Here is a 12,042-nt window from a genome sequence, read left to right as displayed (position 1 = left end):
CATGTGTCTAGCAAACCAGACCTTAAACATTGGCATACAGTATATTTTCTCTTATATCTCATACATAATCTCATACAAAAGTGTTTTTGTCAGAGCATTGACTCCACTGACTCTCAACCTAATTTAGTGACTAAAACAACCGAATGGTGGTTGGGGCTGATAACATTCAAAGTGTGCAATTTTATGCAGGAATACTTTTGTAAATGGCTTTATTTATGGTAGCTAGAGCAGATATTTGAAAGAGTTTGGAACATCTTGAACCACCCTTTTTTTATTTATATAAGGGGTGGTTAGGAAAATAGGAAATCGGTGGAGCTACTTACTGGAATGTGTGCAAACTTACATGGAAATACAGTACATGTACAATTTTAACAAACTTGGCAATATTTGTATGACACCTTTATTCTGAACTCTCTTTGGAAAGCTTTCTTGTGATTTCTATAATAGTTTTGGGAATAATTCTCCAGGTCTCTTGGAGGTCACACCAAAGCTTTTCTTTTCATGTTTGCTGCCTTTTTTTCTTTTCTCTTTGATGATGATCCCACACTGCTTCAGTAATGTTGAGTTTTGGGCTCTGGGGATGCCAATCAATGACTGATAGTGTCCCAGTGTGTGTTTTTCTATCCAGGTCTGCGTTGCTTCATTGGCAAGGTGTTTGGCATCATTGTTATGGTGAAAAATGTTGCCAGTCTGAAGTTTCCAGATGTTATATCATTGTGGATCCAAACATCACTGTCAGAAAAGCAGCCCCAGACCATGACACTGATGTGGCATCCACCATGTTTTACAGGTGGCCATGGATACTCACTGTTCATCATTCTCCTGACCTCATATTGACAATAACGTGAATAAAATGTTCACATTTGGATTCATCACTCCATGAGACCCAATACCACTGATGTTTCACTTCAGTTTCTGTGTAATTTGGCATACCTCAGCCTTTTCTCCCCATTTCCCTTCCGTAAGAATGGCTTCTTGACAGCCAGCCATCCACTGAGAACATTTCTGATGAGCCTTCTGTGAACATCAGCTAAAGGACCTGATGCATCTCTCAGGTTCTGTATCAGGTCTTTGCTTTTCCCCCTATTTCTTAGGGATTTCAGATACTTTCCATCTGCTTTTCACTACTTCCTCCACTTCTTCTTTTGTTCTCCACTTTTCCAGTTTCCCTCATTTTTAAGGACACTTACTAAGATATGACTAAGATACGTTCTTGGCTAGAAGCTATGTGAGAATCACCTTTTTGGTAAAAAGTTAAATTTTTAGCTGTCAAACTCTGTTATATTTGGCATTTTTAATAGATGCAGATGAAGAAAATGGAACCAATTATGTGTTTGGGCAACTGGCTGCTAGTAACAAAGTGCCTAAATATACAATTTAATGTTGTTTCTTTGCCAAGTTGTCCATTATGTGTAGACACAACACTGGTTCATCCTTTGAGTTAAGCATCCTTTATATGGAACCACTGAACTGAAGATAATGTCCAAAGAATTAGACACAGACAACTGACTTTAGCAAAAAGGCATTTTGCTAAAGACCACTTTGAAAAATTACTACAGAGTCTGGCTCCTTGGAAGCAAAATATATTGCTGTTGGTGGATGTTGGTCAGTTACACTGTTTTCATCTCTACTTTGAGGACTGAGTTTTGGCCTGAAGGTTTGTGCAGGTTTGTGCAGCAGCAGTTCTTGCTACTCCAAATTTGTCAGCCATTGTTCCCTGCACATTATACTGTAGAGCTCAGAAGTAGACAATTATAAGAAAATCAAAGGATCATAAATGAGCACACAACTTTGAGACAAAGAAGGTGAAAATATAACAGTGGCACATATAAATAAACTGACTTTATAAATGATAAATGTCAGATACTTAAAAGCTGTCTTATCTCGTCTAACTTTCTTTTCACTGAGACAGTAACTGAGGGCGACCCGGTGAAAGAAAACACATACATTGTTTTGAAGTAGAACATATACGCTTAAGGCCACTTCTATGAGTTGTTCAGTGTGTTCAGTGGTCTGCTGCTTCTTCTTCTTCTTGCTTGGTGCTTTATCGCAGCTGGCATCCAGGACAATGCAGTACTGCCTCCTGTAGGATTCTCCAGTAATTTAACATTACTAACCATTCTGCTTCTAGATGCCCTTATTTAGTTCGGTCACTTAAAGATAACTCTGTAGTGCTTCCCTTGATTCAGTCTACATAATTTTGTAACATTTCTTTCCCTAATGAATTTCCTACATCACAGAAGAACGTGCTTAACTGTCTCAGTCTATTGGCATTGTTCACAGAGACCAAATGAATGTTCTGGTATGAATAAAGTATTGTTGAGGTTGCTGTGCCCACTCTGGATTCCACTTAACATGGCTTGGTCTCTTCAATTCAATTCAATTCAATTCAATTCAATTCAATTCAATTCAATTCAATTCAATTCAATTTTATTTATATAGCGCCAAATCACAACAAAAGTCGCTCCAAGGCGCTTTATATTGTACAGTAGATACAGAGAAAAGCCCAACAATCATATGACCCCCTATGAGCAAGCACTTTGGCGACAGTGGGAATGAAAAACTCCCTTTTAACAGGAAGAAACCTCCGGCAGAACCAGGCTCAGGGAGGGGCGGCCATCTGCTGCGACCGGTTGGGGTGGGAGAAGGAAAACAGGATAAAGACATGCTGTGGAAGAGAGACAGAGATTAATAACATATATGATTCAATGCAGAGAGGTCTATTAACACATAGTGAGGGAGAAAGGTGACTGGAAAAGAAAAACTCAATGCATCATGGGAATCCCCGGCAGCCTACGTCTATTGCAGCATAACTAAGGGAGGATTCAGGGTCACCTGGTCCAGCCCTAACTATATGCTTTAGCAAAAAGGAAAGTTTTAAGCCTAATCTTGAAAGTAGAGATAGTGTCTGTCTCCCGAATCCAAACTGGAAACTGGTTCCACAGAAGAGGGGCCTGAAAACTGAAGGCTCTCCCTCCCATTCTACTTTTAAATACTCTAGGAACAACAAGTAGGCCTGCAGTGCGAGAGCGAAGTGCTGTAATAGGGTGATATGATACTACAAGGTCATTAAGATAAGATGGGGCCTGATTATTTAAGACCTTGTATGTGAGGAGCAGGATTTTGAATTCAATTCTGGATTTAACAGGAAGCCAATAAAGGGAAGCCAAAACAGGAGAAATATGCTCTCTCCTTCTAGTCCCTGTCAGTACTCTTGCTGCAGCATTTTGGATTAGCTGAAGGCTTTTCAGCGAGTTTTTTGGACATCCTGATAATAACGAATTGCAGTCGTCCAGCCTGGAAGTAATAAATGCATGAACTAGTTTTTCAGCGTCACTCTGAGACAGGATATTTCTAATTTTAGAGATGTTGCGCAAATGGAAGAAAGCAGTCTTACATATTTATTTAATGTGTGCATTGAAGGACATGTCCTGGTCAAAAGTGACTCCAAGGTTCCTCACAGCGTTACTGGAGGCCAAGGTAATGCCATCCAGAGTAAGAATCTGGTTAGATACCATATTTCTGGTGGTGGTCAGAGGGCCCGGTGGCGCCAGTGTCCGGCAGCCTCGCCTCTGTCAGTGCGCCCCAGGGCAGCTGTGGCTACAATGTAGCTTGCCATTGCCAGTGTGTGAATGTGTGTGTGAATGGGTGAATGACTGAATGTAGTGTAAAGCGCTTTGGGGTCCTTAGGGACTGAGTAAAGCGCTATACAAATGCAGGCCATTTACCATTTACCATTCTAAGATTTTCAGGGCCGAGTACAATAACCTCAGTTTTATCTGAATTAAGAAGCAGAAAGTTAGCAGCCATCCAGGTCTTTATGTCTTTAAGACATTCCTGCAGTTTAACTAATTGGTGTGTGTTATCTGGCTTCATGGATAGATAGAGCTGGGTGTCATCTGCATAGCAGTGAAAATTTATGCTATGTCTTCTAATGATACTGCCTAAGGGAAGCATGTATAATGTAAACAGAATTGGTCCTAGCACTGAACCCTGTGGAACTCCATAATTGACCTAAGTGGGTGAAGAGGACTCTCCATTTACATGTACAAATTGGAGTCTAGTAGATAGATATGATACAAACCACTGCAGCGCAGTACGTGTAATACCTACAGCATGTTCTACTGACAGTATCGAACGCTGCACTGAGGTCTAGCAGGACAAGCACAGAGATGAGTCCACTGTCAGAGGCCATAAGAAGATCATTTGTAACCTTCACTAAAGCTGTTTCTGTGCTGTGATGAGCTCTGAAACCTGACTGAAACTCTTCAAATAAGCCTTTCCTCTGCAGATGATCTGTTAGCTGTTTGGCAACTACTCTTTCAAGAATTCTTGAGATAAAAGAAAGGTTGGAGATTGACCTGTAACTAGCTAAGACAGCTGGGCCAAGAGATTACTTTTTAGGTAATAGTTTAACTACCGCTAGCTTGAAGGCCTGCGGTACAGAGCCGATTATTAGAGATAGGTTGATCATATTTAAGATTGAAGCATAAATTAATGTCAGGACTTCTTTGAGCAGTTTTCTAGGAATGGGGTCTAAAAGACACGTTGATGGTTTGGAGGAATTAATTATTGAAGTTAACTCAGAAAGATCAATTGGAGAAAAAGAGTCTAAATGAATATCAATGGTACTAAAAGTAGCTGTAGATAATATTACATCTGTGGGATGATTATTGGTAATTTTTTCTCTAATGATTAAAATTTTATTTGTGAGTGAATTTTGAAGTTCATGAAATCATTACTAGTTAACGTTAAAGGGATGGTTGGCTCAGTAGAGCTCTGACCTTTTGTCAGCCTGGCTACAGTGCTGAAGAGAAACCTGGGGTTGTTCTTATTTTCTTCAATCAGTGACGAATAGTAAGATGTTCTGGCTTTGCGGGGGGCTTTCTTATAAAGCAACAAACTATTTCTCCAGGCTAAATGATGATCTTTTAAATTTGTGACACGCCATTTCCTCTCCAGATTACGAGTCATCTGCTTTAGGCTACGTGTTTGAGAATTATACCACGGAGTCAGGTACTTCTGATTAGAGACCTTAGTTTTCACAGGAGCTACAGTATCCAGAGTCGTACGTAGTGAGGAGGTAAAATTATTAACAAGATAATCGACTTCTGTTAGAGTAGCATTCAGATAGCTGCTCTGCTCTATGTTGGTACAGGGCATTGAAGATGATAACAGTGGGTGGATTATATTCTTAAACTTAGTTACAGCGCTTTCAGAAAGACATCTACTGTGATAAAGTCTACTCCCCACTACTGTGTAATCAATTATTGTAAATGTAAATGTTATCAGGAAATGATCAGACAGGAGAGGGTTTTCAGGAAACACTGTTAAATGTTCAGTTTCTATGCCATATGTTAACACAAGATCTAGAGTGTGATTAAAGTGGTGGGTGGGTTCTTTTAAAGTTTGAGAGAAGCCAAATTGAGTCTAATAACAGATTAAATGCCATGTTGAGGCTGTCATTTTAGCATCTACATGGATGTTAAAATCACCCACAATAATTATTTTATCTGAGCTGAGCACTAAATCAGATAAAAAGTCTGAGAAATCAGAGAGAAACTCTGTGTAAGGCCCAGGTGGACGATAGATGATAACAAGTAAGACTGGTTTCTGAGTTTTACAGCTGGGGTGGACAATGTTAAGCAAATGAATTAAAAGTCTGTCTTTGTCTTTCGTTAATTAATAGGCTGGTGTGAAAAATTGCTGCCACACCGCCCCCTCGGCCTGTGCTTCGAGGTTTCTGGTAGTTAGAATGACTCGGGGGTGTTGATTCATTTAAACTAACATAATCATCCTGCTGCAACCAGGTTTCTGTAAGGCAGAGTAAATCAATTTGTTGATCAATTATTAAGTCATGTACTAACAGAGACTTGGAGGAGAGAGACCTAATATTTAATAATCCACATTTCACTGTTTTACTCTTTGGTTCAGATGTGGATACTGTACTGTTCTTTCTTTGTGATTGTTTATGTTTAAGTGGTTTGTTGCTGGTTTTTAGTTTGTTTTTTGTCTGTTTGGGAGCTGACACAGTCTCTATGGAGATGGGTTTTTGGGGGGGTAGCAGGAGGAGAGAAGCTGCAGAGAGGCGTGTAAGACTGCAACTCTGCTTCCTGGTCCCAACTCTGGATAGTCATATTTTGGGGGGTTTAATAAATTTGTCCATATTTCTAGAAATGAGAGCTGCTCCATCCAAAGTGGGATGGATGCCGTCTCTCCTAACAAGACCAGGTTTCCTCCAGAAGGTTTGCCAATTATCTATGAAGCCCACATTGTTTCTGGGACACCACTCAGACAGCCAGCAATTTAAGGAGAACATGCGGCTAAACATGTCACTCCTGGTCTGATTGGGGAGGGGACCAGAGAAAACTACAGAGTCCCACATTGTTTTGGCAAAGTTACACACCGATTCAATATTGATTTTAGTGACCTCCGATTGGCGTAACCGGGTATCATTACTGCCGACGTGAATTATGATTTTACTGAATTTACGTTTACCCTTAGCCAGCACTTTTATATTTCCTTCAATGTCGCCTGCTCTGGCCCCTGGAAGACAATTGACTATGGTTGCCGGTGTCTCTAGCTTCACATGTCTGAGAACAGAATCACCAATTACCAGAGTTTGACCCCCGGCGGGTGTGTCGCCGAGTGGGGAAAAATGGTTAGACACATGAACAGGTTGGTGGTGTAACTGGGGCTTCTGTTTAAGACTATGCTTCCTTCTACTGGTCCTTTGATAGAGTAGGGTGCCAGTTTTATTTAGTAATGAATACAAATGCCTTCCCCTTGTACTGTTTTCCCAAACTGTTTCTATACAATACTTTTCACTTCTGACTTTGATCATTTTACTTTGCATTTAACATGATTTTTTTTTTAAATTGCACCTTTTGCCAACTATGAAGTACAGTCCAGTTCCTGTGTTCTGCCAGGTAATTGTATATTTGCATTTCTCAAGGTAAGACACCTGTTGAAATACTAATACTATACTAATAATACTATTAGCTGTTATCGAGCCAATTCAGTGGTACTCAGAGCCAGACATCAATCAGCCAACTGTCTGATTGATGACCCTGATTGCTGATGGACAGCACCTGAAGTAACGAGAGCTAGAAGGTATATAAAACCACCATGCCAAGCCTTCCACTAGTAGCAGCTTTCTCCAACAACCTGCTTGCCACTTGCAAAGCTGATCAGTCATAGTCAGGTGCTTGCGTCGAAATGGGTAAGTATCTCTTTTTATCCCTCCCCATTCTTCTCTGTCCTGATTGCAGGTATTGTTACTTAAATTAAACATTGGAGGTTGTAATAGGTTTTTTTTTTTTGTTTTGTTTTTTTTTGTTTTTTCTTCATAGTGTGTGATTAAAATATTCTTGACCTAGTAGGAATTTAATCTATTCTCCTTGGCTTTGCAGCCAAGAAAGTGTTGATTGTGTATGCCCATGAGAGCCCTACCTCTTTCAATGCTGCTGCCAAAGATGCTGCTGTGGCAGCTCTGACTGCTCAAGGCTGCACTGTAGAGGTGTCTGACCTGTACGCCATGAAGTTCAAAGCTGCTGCTACGACTGAGGACATCACTGGTATAAATATCCTGCAGGTATAGGAATGCTTTATTTGCTCTTCAGATGCAAACGCTAGATTTTTGTTGCAGGTGGCATGAAGAATGCAGAGGGATGCTATGCAGATGAGATTAAATTGGCATGGGAGGAGGGCAAACTTGCAGATGACATCAAAAAAGAGCAGGAGAAGCTCAAGGAGGCAGACCTAGTCATCTTTCAGGTAGTGTCTGACTGGAAATGTCTTTGTTGTCAGCTAACAGGTGTCAACATCAAAATGACCATTAAACCTGTGTTCCCAGTTCCCCATGTACTGGTCATCTGTTCCTGCAATCATGAAGGGGTGGATGGATCGTGTGTTGGGCTTTGCCTACGCACAGGAGAAGCGGTACAGTGAGGGGATCTTCAAGGTGAGAGCTCCACCAACATGTCTGTGTTCAGGCTGTGTCCTCTCCCTCTTTGCTCACTCCTTGCTCTCTGTACAGGACAAGAAAGCCATGCTGTCCTTCACCACTGACTGTCCTGAATCTGTGTACAGTGACACTGGCATCAATGGTGACATCAATGTCACACTGTGGCCGCTGCAGGTGAGGTCTCACTATAAACAGAGCCAAGCATTAAATGATCTGTCATGTGGTAACAGCTGCTCCTCCCTGTGTGCAGAACGGGATCCTGAACTACTGTGGCTTCCAGGTTTTTGCCCCTCAAATCTTCTGGGATCCTGCTACTGGTTCTCCTGAATCTTGCAGCTCCATGCTGGAGGGCTGGCGCACACGACTGCAAAACCTCTGTGGGGAAGCCACTGTGTACTTTGCTCCCTTGGACTACTTTGACAAGGAGAAGGGTTTCCTGCTGAAGCCTGAGGTCAAAGAGAAATATGCCAGCAAAGAGTCTGGCCTCACAGTGGGGATCCACATGGGCAAGCCACTGCCAGCCAACAGCCAGACCAAGGCCGGGGTCTGACAATGGAGTGGGTCCATGTAATGTCTTGAAATGTCTACTGCAATAAAAAGGCTGCTTTATTGTAACTTCAGTTTGAGCAATGTGTTTCAAATGCACCACTTGGTTTCATACAGTTCAGTCATCTAGAAAATGGTACATATACATAACAGGATACACAAAGCTGTCTCTGTAGGCTTTCAAGACTGGTGTCATTATCCAACACTGACCAAATTGACACTTGGGGCGTTGTTGTATACCAGAAATGTGAGCTGGCAATGGTACACAAAGAACTGGTGCAATGTGTGGCATTAGCATGCTGAGTGACTGCTTGATCCGTCCAGCTCACTACACCATCTAGAACGTGATGGTGTCGTCATGGTTCACTTGGCACTACTTCATCGCCTCTTTCCTGTACAGGTACTGTCTCTCTACCAGTAGCACCACTGCTGGATTTGTGGGGAATGTTGGTGCTTTTCATCAAGGGGAGGGAGGAGCTCAGACTACCAAGTAATTTTCAGCAGAGGGAAAATGTGGCACTTTAAAATATGAAGGTGTGGTCAGCCAGTACCACCATTACCTTTTCACTAGTGGTCAAAAGAAGACCAAAAATGACACATCTAAATACATTTTAACTCATTAGCTATTTAGAATTTCGTATGTACAAAATTCCAACATAAGATGTCTTTGAGAGAATAAGAAATAGTTGTCCTGGAGCTGGCAGCCTAAAAACACTGGGTCCAATTACATCAAAAATTTCATTTTTCTGCAATACATTTTCTGGTTTTGTTCCATTCACCAATTGATACTGATTTGGGGCTGGAACCTATTCCAACTCCCATAGGGCAAGAGGCAGGGTACATCCTAAATAGGAAACTGACCTGTTGTACAGTCCATTTTATATCCTATAGTGTGAAATTTCTCATTTCTCCTTAATTTTGTAAATGGGTACATGAATGCTCCAGATTTGAATGCAGCTCCAGTGGCACAATCGGTTAGCGCGCGGTACTTATATGACAGTATTTGGCTGAGCAATGCTGAGGGTGAGAGTTGAAGCCTCACCTGGAGCAGTGGCTTCATGCTTCTCCACATTTATGATAGAAAAACTCATGTAGGTTACTGCTACAAAGGCTGTGTTGGCTAACACCCTAATATGAAATAGGAAAATATACTACATAAACAGACTGTCGAATAATTCAGCCTATTTGTATGCTGAGTTATAAACAAGTACCTTGTACTTTAAGCGTTAAGATGAGGCGGGGTACACCCTTTCTTGTGGTGCTCCAATCAGTGCATGTATGATAGTATTAGACAGAGCAATGTTGTGGCTCTATGTCCATGGTCCTTGAATGACAAAAAGACACAACAAACAAAAAGAGGCGGTTCTTTGATTTATTATAGGTCCATGAATGGGTTATTTTCAGAGCTCCAGTGGCGCAATCGGTTAGCGCGCGGTACTTATATGACAGTATTGGGCAGAGCAATGCCGAGGTTGTGAGTTCAAGCCTCACCTGGAGCAGAGTGTTCAAGCTGATTTTTTACCTAATGCCAATAGATGAATGCTCAAGGGAAAAAAAAGTGTCCTTGTTTCTTGAGAAAATAACAAATCTCATGTAGGCAAATGCTACCGACAGCACTACTGTCTGCTTTCTTCAAAAAGAGAACCGCTTGACTCACCTTGAAGAGGAGTTGAGGAGGCCATTGAAGGGGAAAGCTGGTGCCAGGTTGAAAGGGTGGTGCTCTCTTTGTGGTAGAGTATAGCTTCCTGTTCTTGTTGCAACATACGGTGGTGTTTTTGTGTAGCTTCTCAGAAAATTTTATTAAAAACTTATAGATATATGCCATATCCCATAATGATATACTCGGTTACATCAATAGGAAGTCACTAAACTCAATACTGAATCGGTGTGTAACTTTGCCAAAACAATGTTGGATTGTGTAGTTTTCTCTGTTCCCCTCCCCAACCAGGAGTGACATGTTTAGCCACATGTTCTCCTTAAATTGCTGGCTGTCTGAGTGGTGTTCCAGAAACAATGTGGGCTTTATAGATAACTGGGAAACTTTCTGGGGGAAACCTGGTCTTGTTTGGAAAGACAGCATCCATCCCACTTTGGATGGAGCAGCTCTCATTTCTAGAAATCTGGCCAAGTTGATTAAACCCCCAAAATGTAACTATCCAGAACTGGGACCAGGAAGCAGAGTTGCAGTCTTACATGCCTCTCTGCAGCTTCTCTTTTCCTGTTATCCTCCAAACCCCATCCCCTTAGAGACTGTGTCAACTCCTAAACAACAAACTAAAAATCTCTTAATGCATGCTCAATGATCCAGGTAAGTAAATCCCAAAAGGTTGATTCTGTTCATCTGAACGTAGTGTTTTCAATGGGAGAAACATTTCGTCACTCTTCCAAGTGACTTCTTCAGTCTCAGCTGACTGCAGGTTTCCCCAGCTTATAAACAGTACATTTGCACAGAGGTCAGTTCCTTGATCATTAATATGCAAATTGTCATGACGATTGATCAGCAACCACTGATCAAAGCTTACTGATTAAAGCCCATTGATCAAAGCCCACTGATCAATGGCCATGAGTACCATTCACAGAGAGTTGGGGAATGGCTGCAATCACAGCACTGTAAGATGGCAAAAGATGTACCCTTAGGCCCCCTCCTCGATTCAGAGATGGTCTTTCCCTTTTCACGTAAATGGCCTCCTTGACTCCCCGCTCAAACCAGGGGCCTAAAGAAAGCTCCAACCAATCCAGGAGAGAAGGACAACTGCTGCCTAAGCAAAAACTCTTAGTGATCTCGTATGTGTCAGGAGTATCAGAACAGTTGAGACACATTTCCTCTTAAACGCCGCGTCTCGGTTACTTTTGATCCCCAAAACACGCTGCACCAAAAATTGGTCCACCCCAAGGATCGGGTCCCTCGATACAAACAGAGTAATATACTGTACGCTGTTAAGTGCAAGGAGGATTGCCAGGATTTATACATCAGAGAAACCAAACAACCTCCGGCGAAGCAGATGGCACAACACAGAAGAGCTACCTCGTCAAGCCAGGACTCTGCAGTCTATTTTCACCTACAGGCCAGTGGACACTCTTTCAGTGATGAGGATGTACACATCCTGGACAGGGAGGAACGCTGGTTTGAGCGCGGAGTCAACGTTTCTCGACAGCGCTGTAGCCAGACTGACAAAAATTCAGAGCTCTGTTAAGCCAACCATTCCTTTAATGATAACTAGAAATGATTTCATGAATTTCTTTACAAACAAAACTTTAATCATCTCACAGACGTAATATTATATCCATCTAATTTCAGTACAATTTGTATTCATTTAGTCTTTTTCTCCAATTAATCTTTCTGAGTTAACTTCAGTAATTAATTCCTCCAAACCACCAACCGTTTAGACCCCATTCCTACACGACTGCTCCAAGAATCCTGCCATTAATTTATGCTTCAATCTTAAATATGATCAACCCATCTCTAATAATCGGCTCTGTACCGCAGGCCTTCAAGCTAGCGGTAGTTAAACTATTACCTAAAAAGTAAT

The 12,042-nt window shown here is 41.6% G+C and overlaps 1 protein-coding gene and 1 non-coding gene across 2 annotated transcripts; both read left to right on the top strand.

The window, feature by feature from the left end:
* Positions 1-7,104: 7,104 nt before the first annotated feature.
* Positions 7,105-8,581, top strand: LOC146381406 (NAD(P)H dehydrogenase [quinone] 1-like). Its single transcript, XM_084937410.1, has 6 exons — positions 7,105-7,222; positions 7,413-7,577; positions 7,649-7,776; positions 7,856-7,963; positions 8,039-8,140; positions 8,217-8,581. Exons 1-6 carry the CDS (start codon positions 7,219-7,221, stop codon positions 8,514-8,516), a joined length of 807 nt encoding a protein of 268 aa, XP_084793536.1. The 5' UTR covers positions 7,105-7,218; the 3' UTR covers positions 8,517-8,581.
* Positions 8,582-9,917: 1,336 nt separating this feature from the next.
* Positions 9,918-10,011, top strand: trnai-uau (transfer RNA isoleucine (anticodon UAU)). The gene is made up of 2 exons: positions 9,918-9,955; positions 9,976-10,011. It is a non-coding gene; the product is annotated as a tRNA-Ile (tRNA).
* Positions 10,012-12,042: the final 2,031 nt, after the last annotated feature.

The sequence above is a fragment of the Perissodus microlepis genome, chromosome 8 (assembly GCF_051167445.1).
Source record: "Perissodus microlepis isolate ML-2025 ecotype Zambia chromosome 8, ASM5116744v1, whole genome shotgun sequence".
In the NCBI taxonomy this organism is placed as follows: domain Eukaryota; kingdom Metazoa; phylum Chordata; class Actinopteri; order Cichliformes; family Cichlidae; genus Perissodus; species Perissodus microlepis.
The sequence above is the reverse complement of the archived record's forward strand: the minus strand, read 5'-3'. Positions and strand labels throughout refer to the sequence as shown.